The sequence below is a fragment of the Microtus pennsylvanicus genome, chromosome 5 (genome assembly GCF_037038515.1).
Source record: "Microtus pennsylvanicus isolate mMicPen1 chromosome 5, mMicPen1.hap1, whole genome shotgun sequence".
Classification (NCBI taxonomy): Eukaryota; Metazoa; Chordata; class Mammalia; order Rodentia; family Cricetidae; genus Microtus; species Microtus pennsylvanicus.
The window spans coordinates 60,995,293-61,020,410 of record NC_134583.1 but is presented as its reverse complement, the minus strand read 5'-3'; the positions used below and the strand labels follow the sequence as shown (position 1 = coordinate 61,020,410).

At 41.6% G+C, this 25,118-nt stretch overlaps 1 protein-coding gene and 1 non-coding gene across 3 annotated transcripts in view; both read right to left on the bottom strand.

Moving 5' to 3' along the window:
- Acsm3 (acyl-CoA synthetase medium chain family member 3) overlaps nucleotides 1-25,118 on the bottom strand; it is a 26,442-nt gene extending 1,324 nt beyond the window's left edge. Inside the window, exons 1-12 of one of the 2 annotated variants that reach the window (XM_075972052.1) lie at nucleotides 24,987-25,118; nucleotides 18,824-19,097; nucleotides 18,001-18,211; nucleotides 12,306-12,513; nucleotides 11,341-11,484; nucleotides 11,033-11,189; nucleotides 10,716-10,795; nucleotides 9,219-9,342; nucleotides 8,081-8,161; nucleotides 6,605-6,706; nucleotides 5,440-5,567; nucleotides 5,247-5,346 (exon numbers count right to left, since the gene is read on the bottom strand). In XM_075972052.1, the coding sequence (XP_075828167.1) occupies nucleotides 5,247-5,346; nucleotides 5,440-5,567; nucleotides 6,605-6,706; nucleotides 8,081-8,161; nucleotides 9,219-9,342; nucleotides 10,716-10,795; nucleotides 11,033-11,189; nucleotides 11,341-11,484; nucleotides 12,306-12,513; nucleotides 18,001-18,211; nucleotides 18,824-19,024 (1,536 nt within the window). In that variant the 5' untranslated portion in view covers nucleotides 19,025-19,097; nucleotides 24,987-25,118. Of the gene's footprint in view, nucleotides 1-5,246; nucleotides 5,347-5,439; nucleotides 5,568-6,604; nucleotides 6,707-8,080; nucleotides 8,162-9,218; nucleotides 9,346-10,715; nucleotides 10,796-11,032; nucleotides 11,190-11,340; nucleotides 11,485-12,305; nucleotides 12,514-18,000; nucleotides 18,212-18,823; nucleotides 19,098-24,986 lie in introns of both variants that reach the window. The other variant, XM_075972051.1, reaches the window with a different exon arrangement.
- On the bottom strand, nucleotides 24,623-24,724 carry LOC142851522 (U6 spliceosomal RNA). Its single transcript, XR_012910833.1, has one exon. It is a non-coding gene; the product is annotated as a U6 spliceosomal RNA (small nuclear RNA).

The following is a 25,118-nucleotide window of genomic DNA, read 5'->3' as shown; positions in this document are numbered from 1 at the left end:
GGCTTCCCCTTAGAAACACGAAGTACAGTTAGTACCTGAGTACTAAAGGCAGTGCACCCAGTACCACCTCTTCTAGGCCCTACTCAGCCTAGCCCCCATGCAGGGAGCAGCTCACTCAGGCCAGGCATTCTTTGGGGGATTTTGAGACAGTCATCAGTGTATATCAGGCTGGCCTTGACCTCACAGCGGTTCTCCTGTCTCAGTTTCCCAAGTACTGGATTAGATTACACTACTCTACTTGGCTTATTTTTTCCTCCTCAATAAGGATTGAACCCAGAGACTTGTGCACACTCAACGAACATTCTACCTCTGAGCACCTAGCTACACACACCCAGCCCTTTTCATACATCCTTATGTAAGGCTGTAATGATTCCATTAGTCAAGTCACTATTGTTCTGACCCACATGCATGACCAAGAAGCAGGAGTAGAAACGATGATGGCTGTTGCTATACCCACAAATCCCATTTCCTAAAGCCCATTCTTTCCAGACTGTTTTGGGAGATCTGCCCAGAGTTTTAGGACCTTTAATGGAGAAGGAAGAAGCTTGAGTGGATCCTGTCTAATTGTTTTTTCTTTCCTGGGTACTACCAACACTTCCACTCACTGCTTCCACCCCAAATGCGTACCTCTAGCGAGGCAATCAGTATTCACTGCCAAATCCAGAGTCCCAACATGAGCTAGAGTCCAGACAGGCCCTTACAGGACTAAGTACCCTTTACTTTGGAAACTATCTTAGTTTTTCAAAACAGGATTTCTCTGTGTTACCCTGGCAGTCCTACTACTTGCTCTGTAGACCATGGTGTCCTCAAACAGAGATCCACCTCTGCCTCCCAAGTGCTGGCTAGGAAACTGGAATCTTATTAATTTTACTTTCTGCATCCTTTAATCTGAGAGGAAAATTTAATCAAAAATTATTTGAAACAGTCACTTAGAAAAGTCATTTGGTGGGCTGGAGAGATGGCTCAGAGGTTAAGAACAACACTAGCTATTCTTCCAGAGGACCTGAGTTCAATTCCCTCCAACCACGTGGTGCCTCCCAGGTACCTATAATGAGATCTGGCGCCCTCTTCTGGCATACAGGCATACATGCATGCAGAACACTATATACATATATAAATCTTTTTTTAAAAAAGTCATTTGGTAAGAATTGACAACTTGTAACTAAAAATTTTTCATGTTGAAAATTGTTTACCATAGTGAAGTGTTTTTTTAAACAGTTTATGACCAGTTACCCTTTTTGTCTTTATCAAAAACCCTTTAATATTCCTACATGTTGATATCACCCTTAAGATGCAGCTATCATGTGTTTCTTGTGAGTAGAATTTCATCCTATTATGTTTTTGTTACTTTTGCAACTTTATGAACATTTTTATTAACTGAAAAAAAATAAAACCATTTACAGGCTTTGGTTTCTATGTTAACTTTTATAACATGTACTTATCTTCCTAAGTCTTTATAAGCCATTACAGAAAATACTAACTTCACGGAAAATATTGTAACATTATGCTTAAAGGGTATGGCCACTGAGCTAGGCAGTGGTGGCACAGATTTTAAATTCTAGCACTCAGGAAGCAGAGGCAAGCAGATCTTTGAGTTCCTAACCAGCCAGGGCTACACAGAGAAGCCCTGTCTCAAAAACCCAAAGACCAAAATAACAAAAAAAGATTATAAACACTGAAGTCAGACAGCCTGGACCAAAAGGAGTTTGTTATGTGATCTTGATGAACTAAGACTGTCTCTCTGTTTCTTGGTTTCTTACTTTATAAAAAAAAAAAAAGCAAGGATTTGAAAAGCTAGCCTAAATGTGAGGCTTAGCATAACTTCTGGAGCATAAGGAAGCCATCAAAAAAAACGATAGATCTCAGGTGCAGGAGCAAAAGTACAAAGACTTAGAGCATTTGCATTTATTTGCTTTGCTTTGGTGTTTTTTAAACCTAAAAAACATCATGTTGGCCAACAAGATGGCTCAGGAGGGAAAGGCACTTGCTTTCAAGTTGACACATGAGTTTGGTCCCCAGAACTCATGTGGTGGAAGGAGAGTGCCAACTCCCAAAAGTTGTCTCTGACCTCCACATAAGCACCATGGCACAAGCACAGACACATACAGAGTGAATAAATAAATGTAACTTTGCAAAAATGATATGAGCTTTTAAGTTTCATTGAAATTTCATGCAAAATTCTCAGATTTTTCTGAGAAGTGTCTGTAGCTGGGCCAGTCCATGTAGCAGCCACCAGCAATGTGTGGCTGTTTGAATTAGGTTTCTTCGATCAGTCTCGTTATGTGACTGAGAGCCCTGTATGTTTTTTGTTTTTTGTTTTTTGTTTTTTTGCTTTTCGAGACAGGGTTTCTCTGTGGTTTTGGAGCCTGTCCTGGAACTAGCTCTTGTAGACCAGGCTGGTCTCGAACTCACAGAGATCCACCTGCCTCTGCCTCCCGAGTGCTGGGATTAAAGGCGTGTGCCACCACCGCCCGGCGCCCTGTATGTTTTTGTTTTTGTTTTTTAACTAGAGGATGCCAGTGGAGAGCATTTTCATCCCTGCATAAGTCCAAGTCCAACAGTGGCCTTGGTCAAATTCTTAGAGTCACGCAGGCTAAGGAACTTAAGGGCTTAGCCATCTGAGCAAACCTTCCTTCATTCCTTTTATCCTTTCTTTTTTAAGAACTTACCTATTGTTTCTATTTGATGTGTATGAGTGTTTTGTCTGCATGTATGTATGTGCACTGTGTGCAGACCTGATGCTGGGGTGGTCAGAAGAGAGCAACAGATACCAGAGAATTGAAGTTAGAGTTCTGAGCCCTGTGTGCGTGCTGGGAAGTGAACCCAGGTCCTCTGCAAGTACAGCAAATACCCTTAGCCTCTGAGGTGACCCTGCCTGCCTGCACGCCTTTGTTCCTTCCACCACCCCTTCCTTCCTTCCTTCCTTCCTTCCTTCCTTCCTTCCTTCCTTCCTTCCACAGTCCACTGTTTTAAAGTCGCATTTACAATATTCAACATTGTTTTTTGTAAATAACAACGCATATAGTCCCTTTCTCCCTTTTGAAAATCTTCTTTTAAGGAAGATTTATCCTACCGTAATACTCTGGTCTCCTACCAGAGTAGTGCACACTTGTAATTCCAGTATTTTGGGGTTTTTTTTGTGTTTTTTAATATCCTTCAATTTAGAATACTTTCTCTTGTGACATCGATATTCCTTAGTTCAGATTATATTTTTATTACATGATTAGATGTATTTTACACAACTTTGTTTTACTCTTAGTGCATATGCTGGTCTCATGGAAGAATGTGAACATAAGCACCTTCTTGGTCAATACCTGAGGTTAGGGACCAGGATGGGGTGTGCCAGGTGATAGTTAGTGCACTTGCCTACCGCATGCAAGTTTAGTCCCTGCACTTTTGAAGCAGAGGCGGGAGGAACTACATCACGTGACCTTTTTAGAGCAAGAAAGTAAATACATAAAGTAGCTTACAGGAAGCATACATTCCACACATTTTAAATTTCTTGAAAATGTAACTAGGAGCAGCAGTTAAGAGTTCTGGCTGCTCTTCCAGAGAACCCAGATTCGATTCCCAGCACCCACACAGCAGCTCACAACTGTCTGTAATTCCAGTTCCAAGGGATCTGACACCCTTACACAGCAGGCAAAACACAAATGCACATAAAATACAAGTAAATCATTTTTTAAAAAAGGAAAATATAATTAAGCATACACCACTAGGGGTGGGGGCAGAGAGGAAGACTGGGAACCAAATCCCAGGCCTTGCACATGCTGGACAAGCTCTCCACTGTTGAGTTACATCTTCCCTGAAAATAAGATTTTCAAAGCAAAGCAGCCTGCTAAATCCCTTAAAAAATTGAAGTATTAAAATCAGCTGAGAAAAAAAGTAAAGGAAAGTGCTCATTTAGAATCTTACTTGCTTTTAGATAATACACCTGAGAATAAGCTAAAAATTCATGATTGTCAAATGTAGTTTGGCTTAATAACTGAATTAGGAATTCTTAAAATAGGCAACAGGAGACACTACACAGCTGCAGAACTGTCATAAGCAAATAAAGCCAATATTTGGGATAGTGTCTAAGTCTTCATTTTATCGGATTTTAATCAATTCTTCTAGAACTTATTGCCTAATCAAAGATCTGGTTAGCCCTTTCCTAGAGCAGGCAGGCCTGCACAGAGAGTAAAAGGCTCCCTGTGCAACACACTGCTGTTTTGTGCATGGCTGCCTTGGGACCCCACCTCCTTCCTCCAGCAGCAGGGGCTGCAGCCTACCAGTGTTGGGAAGGGCAAATTTTCCCCTCACTCTGGCTAACACCAACACTACACCACGCCTCTCGAACTACAGAGGAACTGAAACCCACCTACGGAGCTTGACTGTATCATACTGGAATACCTGACGCTAAGCCCACCTGGTCCTAAAGGCTCCACAACCAGCCTATCCCAGATAAGCTCTTGTCTAGGTGGATAGAACTGAGGATGTCAGCAGGAGTGAGAAGAGCTAAGACGCTGTGAGTGAGATTGGCATCCGTGAAGACCACGGGTTATCCTCTGCCATCAAAGCCCTCTTAGGAAAAACAATCTTGGAAGGAGAGCCACCCTCGTTTCTTTTGAAGTACAGTCCTGTGTAAGAGTCTGTGTTTAGAGGCTGTGAAGATGGCTCAGTGAGAAAAGCTTAAGAACGTGGGTCTGCCATCCCCGGCCCCTTGGCAGTGCAGCTCTGCCACCCCCGGCCCCGTACCCGTGCAGCTCTGCCATCCCCGGCCCCTTGGCAGTGCAGCTCTGCCACCCCCGGCCCCGTACCAGTGCAGCTCTGCCACCCCCGGCCCCGTACCAGTGCAGCTCTGCCACCCCCGGCCCCGTACCAGTGCAGCTCTGCCACCCCCGGCCCCGTACCCGTGCAGCTCTGCCATCCCCGGCCCCGTACCCGTGCAGCTCTGCCATCCCCGGCCCCGTACCCGTGCAGCTCTGCCGCCCAGCACGGCGGGCAGGAGATAGGTAGCAGGCAGGGCCTTACTATCCCACCCACCAGCCTAGCCTAAACAGTGAGCCCCAATTTCAGGGAGACGCCGCGTCTCAAAAACCTAGGGTGAAGAAGTGACTGGGGAAGATATCTCAGTATCTACATATGCCTATATACAGGGAAATCATGCCCACATATATGCTATATGCCTAGAACACACAAAATCACGCAAGTATGTGTTTAGCTAATCAACAAAATTGAAAGTCTAGATGAATCAGTTCTCTTACCTCTCCTCTGACAGGGTCTGGGCTGCTGACAACAGCTGATTCTGCGACGGAAGGATGTTCTATCAGGGCACTTTCTACTTCAAATGGTCCAATTCGGTAGCTAGGAAACATGACAGGAACTCCTCAGGGTGAGTTATAGATGCACCCTGGAATGCTTGATTAACAGGCATGCACACACGGAAGGGAAGTTTACCCAGAGGATAATATAACATCGTCTGATCTGGCAACAAACCAGAAATAGCCATCTTCATCCATATAGCCCCTGTCCCCAGTGATGTAAAAATTCCCTCGTAGAGTTGAGGCTGTTTTTGAAGGATTATCCTGCAAAGCAAATAGCATTTGTTAATCTTATTATGAATGTGACTCTTTTCTCCAGTCATTTTTAAACATTCAAAGAAAAAGAAAGTTTGGCCCCTTTAAGAAGCCTCAGAAGGAAGAGGAACCAGAGTGAAGTAAAAGTGACTTGCCAGCATGGATCTTAGCCCAACATAAAGAAAGAAATCGCAGTTACAAAGACTTAGTGCAACTCCTGGAGAATGTTTTATGTAGATAATAAGATAAATGTAGGAGCAACCCAAAGCCCTGGAGAGTAGGTAGAATTAAGCCTTTTTCTAAACAATACCTAACAATTGCTGGAAAAAAAGAGAAGGGTTAAAAGAAAGCCCAGTGCTTAATTCAGACCAGATGTGTTATTTGCTTTGGTTTGTTTTATATAAGAGACCAGTTCTATAACTGGCATAAAAAGAAAAAAAAACATAAAGTTGCTGCCTTCCATAAAGTTCACTATCATGTGTTATCTGGACCTCTTAGTATATTGATATAAACTTTGCTCTAATCTGTATGCCATGATTAGATATAAGAAAGCTAGAGAGATTAATTTACTTAATTTTTTGGCCCCATTCCTTATTTCTCTAGTTCCACTGGAGTGGGTAGAGAGCTAATCAGATGTCAGGGAAGTAAGTGAGCTCTGTTTGCTAGTGGGAAAGGATCTTCAGATGTTAAGAAATCATAGATAAGAGCCCCCTTTTATGGTTCCCTTCCAAGGAGAGGGCACCAAAGTGTTATCTGGCAAAAATGTTATTTTTTTAATTGCCTGTATTTAGGGTTATTATCCAGGGCCATGGATTTCTCAAGGAAAGACAAAGTTCCTAGGCTTGTTTTGTAAAAATTGGAATGTTACCAAATACTTTGTTTGGTTTTGGTGTAAGGTCTCAAGTATTCTAGACTGACCTCAAACTTGCTTTGTAGTAACTAAGAATGATTTTGAATTTGTGGCCTTCCTGCTTCTGTATCCCATATGCTGGGATTATGCTTTTGAAGAATAAATAGAAAACAAGTTTTTAAAATAAAGTTCTTACTACATAATGAGTAAAAAGGCCAAATGGTCGCTCAGGAAGAACTTGAACACCAATGTCCCCTTCTTTTCCAGGAGGAAGAATAGCACCATTTTCATCTAAAATCTAGAATAAAACAGGACGGTTTATTTAAAGCAATTTTAAATTAATGCCACATTTGAAATTTTACCTTTGAATCATTTTGGCAAGAATAAACACTTAAAAATATTTTAACTATATTTTAAATTCTTTTTTATATAATTTTTTAAAGATTTATTTACTTATTATTATGTACACAGTATTCTGTCTGCATTATGCCTACAGGCCAGAAGAGGGCGCCAGATCTCATTACAGATGGTTGTGAGCCACCATGTGGTTGCTGGGAATTGAACTCAGGACCTTTGGAACCTTTGGGAAAGCAACCAGTGCTCTTAACCTCTGAACCTTTTCTCCAGCCCCCTACTTTAAATTCTTAAATGTATTATTTACCTACATTATCATTGAATAAAATATTATAAAATGCAAAACCAAAATGTGAAAAGATAGTAAAAATTTTTCTCACTTCTACCACCAGTAATGTTTTGGTAATGTCCTTTGGGACAATTATAGACAGGAAATACTAGGATTACTTGTTAAGTTTTACAACCTGCTTTTGTCATTTAGCAATATGCCTTTGTTAGGCGTGGATTCCAGAGTTCTCTGTCACTCTGTTGAGTCGAATGTACCAGGGAAGAGAAATAAGAATGACTATTTCAGTCAAGTAACCCTGTGTGAACTGCATGATGAACTTGAGAAATATTGATCCCATCTACAACTATACTTCAATTAAACCTACGTCTGCGCCCTGTCCTTTGGAAATTGATCCAGTTTTGCCTTTTTGCCACTGTTGCTTCCCTTCCTTTTTATATGAATATTAGCGCAAATCCTTTGTCTATATCTGACTTTGAACCTGACTTGACCTAATAAAACTTTAACCCCGTATAAAGTGTGCAGATGGGGAAATAAAATGCTTTCGAAACTCAGGCATCAGAGGGTAATAGGGGCCGTGGTTAAAGAAAGCCTGGAAACAGATGGGCAGACAGAGAGAGAAGTTTGTGCTGCAGCCACTTTGAACCTGTGCCACTTTGGGCCTGGTTGATCCTGTCAGAGGTCCAGTCTTCCCTCACCACATAACTGGTGGCCAAGAGTGTGGCTGCTGGAGCCAGATTGCTTAAGACTGTGTTCCCACTCTGGGCTCTGGCTGCACGAGCTTGGGAAAGTTCTGTACTTTATCTACATACTCACCTGCAGAATGGTCCTCTTGTTAGTTTATCTTCAGGATATTTCTGGAAATTAAATGCCCAGAATTCATGGCACAATACAGGTGTTTGCAACAATAGTAAGAGAGTATTGAGCCAACCTTTCTCACCCATCTGTCTTTTGGTGTAGAATTTAAGGTATAAATAACATGGAATTATCACATTTAAGGGAGTGTGGGTGAGTGTAAGCGGACATGCAAACCTTCACATCAAAGGCAGGAGAAGGCTTTCCCATTGAGCCAGGCTTAATTTTCATCCCTTTGAAATTTCCACAGATCAGCACCTGATTAAGGAGAAGAAAGTAAGGTAACTTCAGAAGTAATATAAAATACTACTTCATCTGCCATGCATTCATACTACAGAACTTAGCTGTGCATCAGGGTCAGCAGGAAACCCATAAAATCCCTCCTCTCATGGAATGTGGATATTGACAATTTACAACTATACACAATAAAGAGGTGAGAAAATATATGTCTATATTAACATTTGTACTTTCCGTGACACAATGGATACTATGCTAGTTGTGTGTAAATAATTGTCAAATTTTATTATTGTTTCATTTCGAAATTTCAACATTTCCAGATAATAAAACTCAGAGTTGAGAAATACAGACATTATAAATAAGACACACCCAATGAAGATGTCAACTTTCCCATTTCTCTGCTGGTCTTATTGTCCCTTCTACTACAAAATAAATATGTTCTTCATTATCAGTTCTCCCTAGAGCTCTTCAGCGGTGCTGAGGATTGAACTGTGGTCTCCCATATGCTAGGAAAGTGCTCGGCCACTAAACTACAATCCCCCCAACAATGTTTTTTTTTATCTGCATGAGTACTTTAAAGAATTCATTTTATTATATCATATCTTTTAGGTATTTGCTTGTTCACATAGCCTAGGCTGGCCTTGAACTCACTGCATAGATGAAAATGACCTTGAATTTGACCCTCTTCCCTCTACCTTTAGAGTGGGGGGGCGGGGTCGCAGGAATGCTTCAGCATCTGCTTTCTAAGGGGTCTCCCAGCACACTCAATGCTTGGGGAACCAGAAACTAACCGCTTTCTATTTTGTGACTCTTTAGAAAGTTCTGTGTCACATAGCGCCAATACTTTTCTCATTAAATATATTGTGACATTCTTTCCTCAACCAGTTAATCATTTTTCTCAAAAATATGATAGTTTATTTGCAATTAATTTTTCTCAAGCTTTTCTTTATTTAAAAAATAATTGTTTCCTAACCACACCTTTCTGTATCCCTCGAGCAATCATAAGAATACATTAGACACTTTGGCTTTTGTTTATCTGACTAATCCCATCTAGCCCTGTCTTCAGTGGGGCAGGTACCGTTTCTGTCTGTCCGTATCCTTCGTAGATGTCTAGGCCTGTCTTCCTTCTCCATTGTTCCATCACTTCAGGGTTGATCGGTTCCCCAGCACTCACACAGTGCTTCAAGCTTTTGAACTTATAGCTTCTCCAAAAACACGGAGTGAGTTAGGTTGAGAAGAAAAAATGGCGAGACAGGGGAATTAGGATTATTGTTAATACAAAATAAGCAGATCTCTCTTATATATAAAGTAGAACCCTGATGCTAGAAACAGATTGCTCTAATGCCAGGTTCTCTGTCTGTCTGTATCTACTTGGAGAATCACTTGTTGCAAAGAAATACCATGACATCTTTAGGGAAGGTACCCCCATAGTTACACACACACACACACTTGCAACATGTAGCCCTGGAACTTGCTATATACACCATGCTGGTTTTGAACTTGGCCTCTGTCTCCCAAATGCTGGGATTAAGTGTACCACTATGCCCAGCTCTAGAACAATATTTTAAATCTATTAAAAATCACCTCTCAACTGTGAACTGAAGTTCTCTGAAGATGCCACATGAGTGTGGAAGATCTCACAGGCTAAGTGGAGGCACTTCATGATTGTGGTGAGATGGAATGTCAGGGATGGAGGGCCAAAATTGTCCTTGGCACTCTCAGTAATTTATTAGTAACTCATGTATCTAATCTTATTCTCATTTTATTAGATAAAACTCTTGAAATGTATTGTTAAACCTAGAAGGTCACTGGTTTCCCAACTCTAAAACTGAGACTGTTATAGCACCAGAGATCTACAGAAAGCGTCCTTTTCTGGTTCCCCTCTAGGCTGCCTACCTGATGCCATCACCAGTGTATTGGGCAAAAGCATTGATTCATGCCTTCCTTTTGCTCTGTGACTATGAAAGTTCATTAATTGCTTCCACAGTAGAACATGCCATTCAAGGTCATCTGAATCCATGTCCTTGACCCATAGTCAGTTTTATTTGGCTCAGAATGAACTCTGTCTTACTCTCTTTAGAGCAAGAGCTGTGCTTTGCATCAACACAGGAGACCAGAAGTGCTGAGCTGTGAACACAGACAGTAGCTTCTTTTCAGAGCAACAATCAAGCATTTCAATGGAATCCAGGAGATATAATGCATACATTCTCACCTTTGTTTTCTGGGAGAATTTGCAAAAAGGAACTACCTGTCTACTATCTCAGCTCAGTAATAACTGTCACTGCTATTAAATACCCCCTTTTTTAAGTACCCCCTTTATTATAACCACTCACTACCACTCAGAGCTCTAGACATGGTCTAATCTTCCCTTTCCTCTCTCTGTTAGTGGGAACCTGATCTTGACAGAGCGACTATCTTTATGAAATGTCGACAAAAAAGCAAAGGAGGAAGAGAAAAAAACCCACTATCCTCTACCGATTAGTCAGATCTGTTGGTTGGACAGACAACTGTTTCATTTCTAACTTCCTTTTCCTCCTCTCTCCCCTGACTGAGTGTCCCTTTACCCACGTCTCACCTGATTGTATCATTCTGTACAAGCATTCGGTAGGCAGTTGGCGCAGAACAGAAGACAGTGATGGGGAACTTGGAGAGGGTCTACAGTTTGGAAAGAGCAAATTGTCTCACATGAAATGTTTGATCTGCCAGAGGCACAGCACAGTGTAGACTTTATTTTGGTGTTAATGTACTCAGATCTTCTCCTGTCTTTGTGGACTTTGCAGAGGTAGATATCTTAAAACTCTGATCCCTGCATTTACTTTAGTTGCCATTCCATCGGTGATACCGCTAATGCTAACACATCTCTAACGGTGAACCTCCTTTAGTCTGCCTTACTTGCAAGATGGAAGTCGGCTCGAAACGGGGCAAATAGTGTGCAAACACACATGCTCCTTGGATCCATGGAGAAAAAACACTACTCCATGCAGACTTTGCCCAACCTGTGTCTGACGTATTCCACATCACATCTGAGTCTGTCAAATCCAGCCAGAATCTGGAATACAAACAGCCCTGTTGTATACATTTGTTAAAGTGGTAGGAATTGCATGCACACAAATGTATGTAGAAATTTAAATTTGCAAAACGTGTAATTTGTTAAAAAACAAATTTAAAAGGCCAGTGCACAAATGACTCCATGGAAGTACCTTCCGTTGACAGATAATCCTAAACCAAAACTGCTGTGGGTGTGTCCAATCATCTTAGGATGCCCGGTTGTCCCGCTGGTGAAGTAGATGGCCATCATCTCATTGTGCCTTGTGTTCACGCAGGTATGGTTGTCGCTGGCATGTCTGCAAAAGACAGTCTACAGTGTTTCTGTGCCCGACTGTGACCTCTGAGGAGGACTAGAACACCTATGTGCTTGGGCCTCTTTGGCGTATGAACCAGTAACTTGGATTCAGTCCTGAGGTAAAGACAGCTCTATCTCTGCCCTTTTACTTGTGTGATGTGAATGGCCACCTTCACAATTATGAGTCTGCTAGAGACAGCCCCCATCTGAAACTGGTGATCACTGCAGGGTCTTATACTATAGATTTTCACAGCCCTAAGGATTGATTCAAAGCCCAGGATTCCCAGTGTGTTAGCTGAGAGTTTCATAGGGAATACATAGAAAATTAATTTATTCCTCTGCTCAATCCTACATCCTTCTCTTCTTTCACAAGAGAACTCCCTATAAGCCTCCTGTACACCATTCTCCAACTCAAGGACCGCTTTATTTATTTATTTATTTATTTATTTATTCATTCATTTATTTATTATGTATACAATATTCTGTCTGTGTATATGCCTGAAGGCCAGAAGAGGGCGCCAGACCTCTTTACAGACAGTTGTGAGCCACCGTGTGGTTGCTTGGAATTGAACTCAGGACCTTTGGAAGAGCAGGCAATGCTCTTAACCACTGAGCCATCTCTCCAGCTTCAAGGACCGCTTTTTAAAAATCTCAACCAGACTCCTTACTTCAAAGCTTGGCACTGTTAGTTCTGTAATGATCGCTGATTATTCTTGCTAATTATTGCTTTCCTTTGCATTTACCTCACTTATACTGAATTGAATACTTTTCTCCTTCTTGCTTCTCTCTGTGGGGCATTGTTCTAAGATAGAGGCTACTCACCTCATCATCTCCTTGAGGTTCCCCCACCCTTCTCTGGAGTGCTGAGACACAATGAGTTTGGAGGTGAGATTTTCACATTTAGCTGCCACAGCATCTACTGCTGGGGCTAATGCATCATCAGTAATAATGCACTTTGCTTTTGAAGACTGTAGTCTGTAGAGGATGTCTTTCTGGGTCAGCTGAGTGGTTCCCGGAATTAAAACTGTCCCTAAAGGAATAGAAAAGGAATAATATTTAGAAAGGTTAACCTCTATTATGGAAATTAGGGTACTGTAACTAGTACATTCATGTCCTGTGTGCCTCAGAATGACTTTGTGAGTTAACTAGAGAAGATATCTATTTGTCTTCCATTGCTCTGACTTTTGCCTTTCAAGAGATCTCCAAGTCTATGGCCCTTTTGCCCTAACAAGAGAACATTAAATGCTGAGTGATTGTCTTGTGTTTGAAGATCACCCATAATGTTCAGATTGAAGGAATTTTGATTGAAAAATAGTATTTAACATTGATTATGTTCTTCAGTGCCAGGTATTATTCTATTTTGCATATTTTAACTTCTCCATCCAAACATCTCCAGTGTAAACAGCTATTCATTGTATGTTTCATAGCTTATTAATAACGGGTGAAATTGCAGGAGTTAGAATCTGCCGCTGGACCCGGAGCTGGACATGTAACCACTCCAGCTCAGTGATCTTACACTGCACTGATTGTTTTATTTTTCTTGACACATGTATCTTTTCTGTGGCCCTCCTCTTGCCTGTAGTCAATTACAATGTAAGGTGTAGGGTGTTAGTGTCCAGGAGCCAGACACCCATAAACTTCTTCCCTAATAAGCCCCTCACCTCTGTGAACCTCAGTTTCTGCATATGTAAAATTGGGATTATAAAAATACATCCCTTGTACAATTATTCCAGGATTAAATGAGTTATAGCATGTGATAAGTTCAGAATAAAATGTAATACATCTTAGCTTTTGGTTTTTCTTTCCCAAAGAATGAAAGGATGTTTTGCCTGAATAGATATGCTAATGTGGAAGGGGGCATCTCATGAAGTCCCACCCCTAGACAAAGGACTGCAGGCAACTGATGACTGCTAGCGTGGGAAATGAGCCCCTCCCAGGAATGGGCGCCCGAATTCTTAGCAATACAAAGTGGTCAGCTCTGAAACCATATAAGACAAACGCAAAGGACTCAGCAGATTGCATCATGTGTTTGTGCATCTATCTGTACTTATATGTAACAATAAAGAGACCATCAGCTTGAGAGTCAGGGAGCGATGTGGGAAGCACTGGAGGGAGCGGACATGGAAGGCGCTGGAGGGAGGAAAGGAAAGGGGGAAGTAATGTAATCATGTTTTAATTAAAATGTATGTGATAGCGACTCTTGGTTGTCAACTTGCCTGCATCAGGAATTAAAAAAAATCCAAGTGACTGGGCATACCTGTAAGGGATTTTTCTTGATTAAGTCATTTGAATAGGAAGACCCACCCTAAATCTGGATCTTTTGCGGTTGGAAGATCCACCCTTAATCTTTGCCACACCTGCTGGTGGCAACCTTTATAAAGGACACGGAGAGGGAAGCTTGCTCTTTCCCTGCTTGCCCTCACTCTCGCTGGCAAGGACATTTCTTCACTGACATTAGAGCCTGTCTCTTCAGCATTCTGACGTCTACGGAAGCCCAGCTGAGACACTCAGTCTTGTGGACCGAACAACTACTAGATTCTTGGACTTTCCATTGAGAAACAGCCTGTGTTGCAATTGTAGATCATAGCCTGTAAGCCACTTTAATAAATCCCATATATATGAGGATATATGGACGTATATAGCCATCCTAACAGTTAGGGTTTTTCTAGAGAACCCTGACTAATACAGTGTATTAAAAACGAATTAAAAATAAATAATTTGAAAATAAAAGAATCTACCACCTGGGTTGGAAAGATGGCTCAGTGGTGAAGAGCACCCAATGCTCTTGCAGAGGACATAAATTAGTTTCCAGCACCCACGTCAGGCAGCTCACAATAGCCCATGTGACTCCAGCCCCTGTGCACATGCATGCACACAGGCATACACACACATGCATACACACACACACACACAATATAAATCCTTAGAAGAGGAATCTGCCATCTATCTTTGTTTCTATTACTTACCTACCTACTTCTGTACTTACCCTACATCTGTCTTCTGGGATGCACTATTTTAGCCCCCAGTCTTTAAGAGGTAGTAGATGGCATTTACCTCTGGGTGTTTTTTTACCCTTCCCAAGTGATATGTGAATCAGAAACCCAGAAATCTATGTAGATTTCTAGGCTGTGTGCCAGAGTTTTAGATTTAGAAGATGTTCAGAATTTGTTTCTGGCAAATTCCCAGTGATACCAATGCCACTGGGCCAACGTCACGCTTTTAGAACTGCAGGTGAGCATTGCTCTTCTTCATCGCCAAGTACCTCCCTTGTTTTAAAGGCACATTAAAATTCACTGGACTGCTCTGCCATTTAATGGTGTCTTCTTAAACACTTTAAAATTCCTTCAAAGGGTCAGAGAGACGGTTCACTGAGTAAAAGTGCTTGCTATTCAAGCATACCAACCTGACCCCACATTCAATCCCCACATCTCACGGTAGAAGGAAAGAACAGACTCCTGAAAGCTGTCTGGTTTCCACATGGCACCTATACACCTGAATGCACACCACACCACACACACACACACACACACACACACACACACACACGCACCATAAACACAAACAGTTGAAGCAAAACTCCCTTTGAAGTCACCTTACAATTACACTCCTCTAAATTTTCAAAGCATACCACATGTGAAAATGAAAATAGAAAAAATTATGGACAGCTTCTGTTTTCTATTTGCAAATAAGCAATATAAGCCACGCTCTGTAAGAAACAGAATTGAACAATATGGAAGTCTCCTACCCCCGTCCTTCTCTCTGCCCCACAGTCACCCGAAGACAGCCCTTATCCAGACTTATGTATTAACCATATCTTTGCCTTTCTTCATCTATGTATAGAATCCTAAGCAATATACAAGTTCTATTGAGTTAAGACTTCAATTTTCAGCTAGCTATTGTGGATTATTCCTTTACATTGTGTGAAGATGTGTCACTGTCATTGGCTTAATAAAGAGCTGAATGGCCATTAGCTGGGCAGGAAGAGGTTAGGCAGCACCTCTTGGGACAGAGAGCCCTGGGAAGAAGAAAGGAAGAGCCTCCAGCCATACATGGAGTAACTAGGATGGGCCTAATGGAGGTTAGGTATTGAGCATGTGGAAAATGTAGATTAATAAGTATGGGGTAAGTTATAAGAGCTCGTTAGAAACAAGCCTAAACTAAGGCTGAGCTTTTATAGTTAATAGTAAGTCTCTGTGTCATTATCTGTGAGCTGGCAGCCCAAAGAAAAATCCATTTACCACTAGTTAGTGGGGTGGGGGGAGGTTGAGACAGGGTTTCTCTGTGAAATAGCCTTGGCTGTGTTGGAACTTGCTTTGTAGACCATGGAGCCTTGAATACAGAGATTTACCTGCCTTTGCTGGGATTAAAGGTGTGTACCACCACATCTGACTTTAGGGTTTGTTTTGATGTGCGTATGTGCTGTGTCTGCGTTTTATGAGTATATGTACACATGTGTGTTCAGGTGCCTGCAGAGGCCAGAAGAAGGTATTACATCATTTGGAACTCGAGTTCCAGGCATTTGCAAACTGCCTGAACTAGGTATTGATGTCTAAAGCTCTGGTCCTCACAACTAAGCCACAGGTACTCTTAACCCCAAGTCATTTCCCAGCCTCTAGCTGTTTACTTATTAAGTGGGAGAAATGGCTATGCGCCACAAACACTGACACTCTTTAGACGATTGGATTTATGGTTCATTGTCTCCCTCTCATCTGTCTAAGGTGATTTGCTTCCCTTCCCATCAAGAGCCCCAGGAATCATGTTGGGATCAGGAAAAGTTGCCTCTGACTTGTTCTGCCTGGCTTATTCTAAAGTTGTACCCATCAGATTCTGCTTAAATATTTAAGATCCTGAGTGGAGTACCAGATGGCTCACATGGGGTCCAGAAGCATCTGAATAGCAACCAATGCTGCACATAGCCTGACTGCAGAGGAATGTTGGCAGAGAGGAATAAAGAGGTGGCACATAGGAAAGACACAGAGAAGGGGTGCATTGGCTTCAGGACAAACAGAGGAAGCGGCTCCTAGGTAGAGTCTGCCTACAAACCCCTTTGCTCCTTCTGTACCATTTTTTTTTCTCTGTAAGACTCTCCAGCATCCATTTTATTGCCTCCTTTATTGAATTAATATGAATGTATACCTGATCCTGCCAGCCAATCAGGGCTTCACTAAGAAAGTGAACATAAGCAATGATCATGAGTGCACTCGTTTTGTAAAAAACTGTTTGAAAACAGGCTCTGCTTTTCCAATGTATAATTCATATGTGTATATGAAATAGAATATGTCAGCTATCCTCTAATGATATAATACAGTGATATATTGTGACAACTAGAACATTAATTCAACAAATATTTTACTGAACATTTACTATCTGCTAAGCACTGAAGGTACAAGATATGCTGTATTAATGGCCTTTTAGGAACATACCTAACCCTCATGGGAATTGCAGGTTATATTTATAGGCAGATACTATGACTCAAAAGTTTAAATAGTAATATATACTACTAATGGGTGCTGTGGTGGTTTGAATGAGAACAGCCCCCAAAAGTCCATTAATATTTGGCTCCCAATTGTAGACTATTCAGAAAGGATTAGGAGGTTGTGTCCTTGTTGGAGGCTCTGAGGTTTCAAACCAGAGGCCCAGTCTTGCCTTCTCTCTGCTTCCTGCTTGTGGATCAGATGTAAGCTCTCAGTTACTGCTCCAGCACCATGCCTCTTTCCCACCATAATGGAAATGTACTAACCCTCTGGAACTGTAAGCAAGCCACTAATTAAATGCTTTTCTTTTACAAAGTGCCTAGGTCATAGTGTCCCTTCCAGCAATAGAACAGTAACTATAACAGGCATTTAAAGACAGTAGTATTTACTTTGAAACATCAGAGTATGGTTGTCTGAGAAGGTAACATTAAACTGAAGATTGAGAGAGCTGAGAGATGGCCCAGAGGTTAGGAGCACTGACTGCTCTTGCAGAAGACCCAGGTTCTATTCCCAGTACCCATGTGGGGGTTCACAACCATCCTTAACTTCAGTTCCCCAGGATCTGATGACATCTTCTTTTGGCCTCTGCAGGCACCAGGCATGCACATAACATGCAGACACACATGGCAGGGAAAACACTCATATCCATTAAATAATTACATCTTTAAAAACAAACAAACAAACAAAAAACCTGACACTTTCAAGTTGAGTGAGAGTTGCTCATGTACTTAGTTTTGAGGGAAAGACATTCTAAGCATAGCAAACAGTATAGAGAAAATTCTGAAGATGTGAATGACCACAAACATGAACAGAAAACATAAGCTATGATAAGGACACAAAGTCTAATGGTGGAGAGATTAAAGGAATGTTGAAATAGCTGTACCCTTCTGAGATGCACCTATGACTCTTGGAGCATATCTGGCAAGTAGAGTTACTAAATGTTGCCAAACAGCAAGCTGTACCCAGGTAAATAGCTCATGGTTACTTAGACGTGTGGATCAAGTTGCCTGTTGCAATGTGATCAGAGCGTGAGCCTTACCAACCTGTTCGCAGACAGGCCACATTCGCAAGCCACCACTCTGGGATCTTGGGCAGAATCACCATTACTCGGTCTCCCCTTTGCAAGGAACAGGCTTCTGTGAGTATGTTGGCAAATTTTCTGGATAAAGATCCGAGTTCTTCAAAACCCCATCTCACTTCTCCTCCATTTCCATCTATCCACCAGAAGGCTGGGTTGGAAAGTCTCCCTCCAGCCTGAGGAAAGCACAGCCATCATGGACTTAGAGGGTGTTATACAGTTAAATTATATTTCATCTGACTTATTGGAGCAAATTCTCTGCAAAAACTGACAAGTCAGTTATTAGTCAGGACATACATGGATTAAGTACAGATCACTCAGAAGTTCTTATTTCTACATGCTGGGAACCATGTCAGTTTTTTGCGAACAGTCCTTTCTCATTTATCATGATAATTTTTTCCCAAAAGTTAGAATTTCTACATCCTACCATCTCCCCAGGGAAGTATCCATACTTCATATCTTTTCATTTTGACTCTTGAAATCACTTTTTACTCCTTTTTGTTTAAAAGTGGGGGGAAAAAACAAAAAGGATGCATTAATACAACCTAGACTTTCTCAAACAGCCACGAAGGCCTCATAGACTGGATAAGACCTTGTTCTGGGGCTGCTCCGCATATTAGAGTACATCAGTACTGCCCCTCTATCCTTAGATGTCAGAAGCAACTACTGACTTCGCCTAACCACCCCTTCGTTGTAGCGAAACTCTCTACAGTCCTTGCTAACTACTCTTGGGGGCTATGATTGCTTGCAATTCAGTCACTGTAGTCTGACTGGCATTTGTTCCATACCTTTTCCACACTGCTCCATTGGTCCAGGACATCTTTTGCAAAATTGAAATGCTCTGGAATCTCTAGTTTGAAGTCCTGTTTCATGGATTCATAGTTGGAAAAGTTCTGAGGGGTTGCTGTTCTGTAATCTTTATACAAGACTCTTAGAGGACCAGGAATTGCTAGGCGCTGCAAACACTTAGCATGAAGTAACATTGCCATGGCGACAAGAGCTATCTAGCATCAGCGCTGCTGGATGTTTTAGCACTTGGGATTTCCATGCAGACTAATCCAGCTAAAAGACAAGCAAAAATGACATGCGTTTAGTTTAGTTTGCAAAGTAGTAAGACCGCAAAGCACACCTAAGTTTTACCATAACTCTCCATCATGACCCACTCAGTATCATTTTCCGGGCATTGGTATTTGCTTTGATGCTTTGTGTATTCTTTGTCATTAAATCCTTAGAGAACCCCTGTAAAGTATGTACTGTTATGATCTGTGTCTACAGATGGTGGAAACAGTAAGAGCCATTGGCTGGATTGTCCTGACTACCCACATTATTGCTTTCTACATGCATTTCTCAACTTTTTGTGACTGTGCAGAGGCTTATGATCTAATGCCATATCACACCCCACAGATTATCTACATGTGAGGAAACTAAGAGGAGCCTAGTGCCAGCTGGGCCTGACAGCACTGTCTGTTTAAGTGTGTCTGGTTTACAGGCTACAGTTCCCATGCTCCCAATAGGAGCCACACTACCACCATCGAGTCCAGGCTTGGAGATATAATAACAGGGCTTCTGTGCAGGGAGGTCCTTCCCAGCCACCTACTACTCCTTACTTCTGTGGGTAGTCGTTTGATCACAATGTCATTTTACTTGGCCGAGGCTATTAAAACTACAGTTTTAGTGTTCCAGGGATTGTGACTGAGTTTCTCCTCCTTATGCTTCCCACAATTTTCCTGCAATAAAACAGATACTGCTCTCATAATCATTACAGCATAATTGTAACTGTGATTCTAGCCGTGTGGTAGGGCAGTCTGGCTATATGGAATCATTTCTGTAATGATAAAGTGTCCAACCAGGACAAGATACCAGATATCAGCTAAACTGCATCCTACGCGGATGTGGTGGCTGGGCATCATGTTAATGCATTGGATGCGTTTGAAACCCAGGCTCCCTGATGTCTCACCTCGTTGTGTGAGAAACTGACCAGTCCATGATCTTGAGCTTCTGAGATCATCCTGCTTGGGCCTCCTTGTTTTTCACCTTCAAAGAAAATGAACCTCAAACAGAGGAAGCATCAGACTTTACCTATTGTGTCAGGGCTCGAACCTGGGTCTTTGGATTCTCATTGGAATGGCTTTACCTTGGGCCAACAGGACTCCAGCAGAGCAGTGGTTTGGTACCTTGTCTATGCACTGACTCACTAGGAAAGCTTTTTATAAAAACTTGAATGCTTGCATCATTGCCAATTAAGTCGGCATTTTAGGGAGTGGGCCTATACTATTTTTTTAAATTTTCCTCAGATTGTAATGCATAACCCAAAGTTGAGAGTCACTCATTCAGAGCCTGGGATCTAGGAACCATCAGTACAACTGGAAGCTTGTCAGAAATGTACAGTTTTTGAGTCCCACTGCATATCTGTTGAATTAGTGGATCTCAATCTCTTAACAAGATTTCCCAGGCAACAAGTTTCTGTGTTCAAGTGAGAGAAACGATAGTCTTTAGGGTGTTGGCTAAGTCCATTGCCTATTTATCATACAATCATGGAATTGGTCTATTTACCGCTTATTTAAAGAGTGGTTACTCTATGAATCTCAGCTTTAAATTTTATTAGTAAAGACACTGATAGAACCTCTGACAGAGAGGTATGTTTACCAAAGACTGAATTCAATAATGCAAAATGTTGCCAGGGCACCAACAAGGGTATGTGAGTATCGGGCTTTATGGATCTTACTTTTTCTGTTGTGATACTCAACTCTGCCATAGATGTTGGTAATACATAAATAAATAAACGTGGTCAATTTCTTCCAAACACCCTATCGATGAACACTGAAACTTGAATTTCATGCAGTTTTCATGTGTTATGAAGCACTGTTTCTCTTTTTCTTCCCCAACTATTTAAAGGTGTGAAAACCACTCACTGTTGGTTCCCAAAGTTGTTAAAGTGGACAGCAGTCTGGCTAAGCTGTAGTCGGCTGATGGTACTGGACGGTAAATTCTGTGAGACTCAGAGCTGTGACTGTCATCCTCATACTTCTGTCCTGGGACTCATAACCACATTTGATTCAAAGTGTATGGATTTCTGATCCAGTTTTTTGATCCAATTGAAATTAAAGTCAATTAAAAAATAATTTGTTAACCTGAAGCTCCAAAACTTGCTAAGCAGAGGCAAGCAGACTTCTGTGAGTTCAAAGCCAGCCTAGTTTATATAGTGAGATCCTGTCTCAAAACGTATATATAAAAATTAAAACTAAAGGGAATATTTGTTGAGCGAATAAATGGCTTTTTTAGAAGGGAGAAATTTTAACTCTAGGGTTATAGTTGATCGAAGAGGTGCCTCAATGCTTTAACCAGAGTTATGTGATACCTGCATCATCTACGTGAGGCAGTTTATGTTAATATAAGCGCAATTGTAAAAATCAGTTCATTGCTAATAACTCTCCAGCTAAGGTTTGGAGCTCTGTGCCCACCTCTCTTCTCCATGCTGTTACAAGTCCCTGTGAGCTCATATGTGTGCCTGCCCTACTGTGCCCAGCAAACAGTTTCCTTGTAGATCTGGGAGGAGTGGCTGGTGGTGGTAAAAATAATCAAAATACATTGTATTAAATTTTCAAAGAACTAATAAAAATGAGAAAGTAAAACAAAAGAAAAATCGGCTCATTGGTTACAGGAGTTGTATTTCAAGAGTTTGATAGCAAGTGTGGCTCAGGTCACCCTGCACTGGCCAGAGCTGACCTAATGCCTTTCTGTTGTTACAGCATTTGCTGAGGATCAGTCTGGTTAACAGCTCAGAACTGAACTCACAGAAAACGTTAAAAGAAAAACTGAAGGAGGAAATTTCTCAAGGTAAAACTTTCCTTCAGGTTCAGGGTTGGGAAAGCACCACCCAGAACTTTCTCTGACCTAATAGTTATGAAGAAAAAGCAATGTGAAAAAGCCACCTTTTTAGAAACCAAATCACCCTGAGGCTGTTTCCCCAGGGTTCAGTCCTCAAGGTCCCAAATGGCATTCTGTTTGGTGGCAGGGCCAGGTAGCAAGAGAGCAACTGGCTGGCTGCATGCTGAAGCAACTACCTGGCCTCTTGGCTGTACTCCAATTTCTTTTTTTTTTTTTTGTACTCCAATTTCTTAACAGGATTAGGACCAAGTTCTTTTGAACCTCCCCCACCCCCAACACACACACACACACACATACACACACACACCCCAGTGCTGAATGCTAAAGACGGAAAGTTTTGTCTAAAAGAGACAACACTAAGTTCTCTGAAGCAAACCCATCTTGGTTTTTACTTCTTGGTATAATGTCTTCAAATGATTCAAAGACCATAAAAGACACACATTGAAAACTATCCCCTTCCTGTCTTGAAGGGTTTGTATTTAACCCCAGTTTTACCTCCCAGGGGTCACTGTGTTTCTCAGCATCTCAAATATGACTGTCGACTCTCATTTCTCCACAGGCTGGAAAGAACAGGCAGCCTAAATTCTCACCATTCTACCTACCCAATCTGTTTTCACTAATGTAGTTTTAGAGGCCACTTCATATCAGTACATAGAGCTCTATATTATATTAAAAAAAAAAACAGCTGCCTTGCATTGTACTGAAAGGCTGGTAGTTCCCAATTGCTGATCACTTGAGCTGTCCCTATTATTTTGCAATTTAAGTGAGAAATTGAAACCATTTATTCAAAATGAATGCCCTGATTCTTTCTCTCAATACAAATGTTATTTTAAAATAGTTAAGAAGTAGAATGAACATTTCCTGGTCCAATTGAAACAAAGGGCAAGAATTTGATCCGGTCCTGACCCAAGCTTTGTAGGCTAGTATGAGTCATTTATTTACTCAATAAATATTGACTGAAAGTTTGAAATGTTGCAAATATAGACAATACATTGAGGGGATGAAAGAGACAAAGTCTTCTACTGTCATGGACTGGCGCATGTAAATGAGGTAACAAACAGATGTGTTGTTTCATGAAAAGGAAAAATGGTTACCAGGAAGCTATTTTGGAAGGTCTCCTCAGGGACACAGCATGTTTGCTGAGCTCTGACAAGTGAGTGGCCACACTGTGCTCAGCATTTTGCATTAGTTTTATTATTCCACATTCTAGAGAAGCACACTGCCTTCAAGTCTATTCTTAGCCAAGTGACTAGTACACCCATTCTTCCACCAGATACCTGAGACAGGCTTATATCAAATGCTGAGACTACGTCTGTGAATATAACAAGGCCAGGTCTGCCCCCTCCCCACAGAAGTTTCCAGACTACTAAACAACTGTGCAGATGTTTACACTGGTGGTAAACACAGTTTACTAACCGATACCAAGCAGAATCAGAGTTCAGTATGATATCTCCCCATCCTGTGCAACGGTTCTCCTTCATTCAGAATCTTTCACGCATACATTGGTGTTGCCTATGGTAAATTCCTCATGTTCCAACAAACAGCCACCCACCCATGCTCATGCAAGAACCCTCATTAAACTCACTGGGTATAAAAGACATGGAGGAGGTGGGGCTTGTTGGGGCTCAGCACCTGGTTCCAGGACAGGCTCCAAAAATCTACAGAGAAACCCTGTCTCAAAAAATCAAATAGACGTGAAGGGGGTGGGGCTCAGCAGGGGCTCAGCAGGAGTGGGAAGGGGCTAGGGGCCATAATAGAGGGTAGATTTGATCAAAACATGTTATGCATGTATGAAATTGTCAACAAGTAGATTTTCAAAAAGAACTTATTTCAAATGAATATTAAAAATTTCACATTTAAAAAAAAGAACAGAAAATTGGTCAGTCAGTTGGAACTTAAAATAAACCATTTTTTTTTTTCAAAAAGAAGTGTCAGGCTGGGCTGTTGTGGTGCACACCTTCATTTCCAGCACTTGGGAGGCAGAGGCAGGTGGATCTCTGTGGGTTTCAGGACAGCATGGTCTACAGAGCAAGTTCCAGGACAGCCAGGACTGTTACACAGAAATACCCTGTCTTGAAATAACCAAAAAAAGAAAAAAGAAAAAAAAGAAAAGAAAAAGTATCGACACCCCCTCATCAAAGTCATAATATTCTTTTTTTCTCAGTCAGTTCCTGTCTTTTCAGTGATACTAGCTTATAAAGCCCCCTCTCTGGGTCTGTAAAATCCCTTGCAGATGAAAGAAAAGATCTCTTCTGCATCGTAAACCTGGGCTTTACACCAAGCCTCGGAAATGCTGCTAAGGAAACTCTAAGGCAGGCACCACTGACTGGCCAGATGGGCTCTCAAAGTGTTCAGTGTCTCGTCTGAGATACAGCTTTGAGTCCGTGTAAATGCAGGGCAGAGGGCTCTTCTGTCCCCCACATCTCCACAACACCCTTCCCCCTAGTTAGCCCAAAGAATGACAGCAGTTTGACAGATACACCAAGGACCCTGCCTTAACCCACTCCCCAACACACGACTTTTAGAGTGTCCCCTGTCCCAGAGAGAACTTATTGTCACAGATTTCCTATCTCTATACTTCCCAAATATAAACTACCTAGAGGTAATTTGCATACTTTTGGATTTGTAGGAGATGGATTTCCATCTATCATTGAGCAAGGTGTGGCCAGAGAAACATTTGGCCCCTACTCAATGTTCTTTAAATTTACGCTTCATGAATTTGCGTGTCATCCTTGCGCAGGGCCATGCTAATCATCCCTGTGCTGTTCCAATTTTAGTCTATGTGCTGCCGAAGCGAGCATCCCTACTCAATTTTTTCCCGAAACATTTTATCATGTAAACACACCTACACCATATTAAAAACTCAAACCTCACCAAAATGCCTAAGCTGAAAACTCAGCCTGCAGCCTGTGAGGGCTCAATCCCCACTACTTCCTCAGCAGTGTTCCCACTGAGGAGCTCTGAGAGAAACACCTTTGCCATCTGGCTTCACAGAGCATTTTCCAGATTTGCTGGTTTTGTTTGCTGAACATATATTACAAATCTAGCAAATAGGATACTCACGAAAGGTAGCAGCAGTGATAGCAGACCTGCTTCATGGAAGAGAGGCTTGATTTCTCACCTCTGATTTAGTAGACCAAAGTGGAAGGAGTGTGACAGAGAGCTGGCTGCCCGAGTGCCTTCCCTTACTTGATT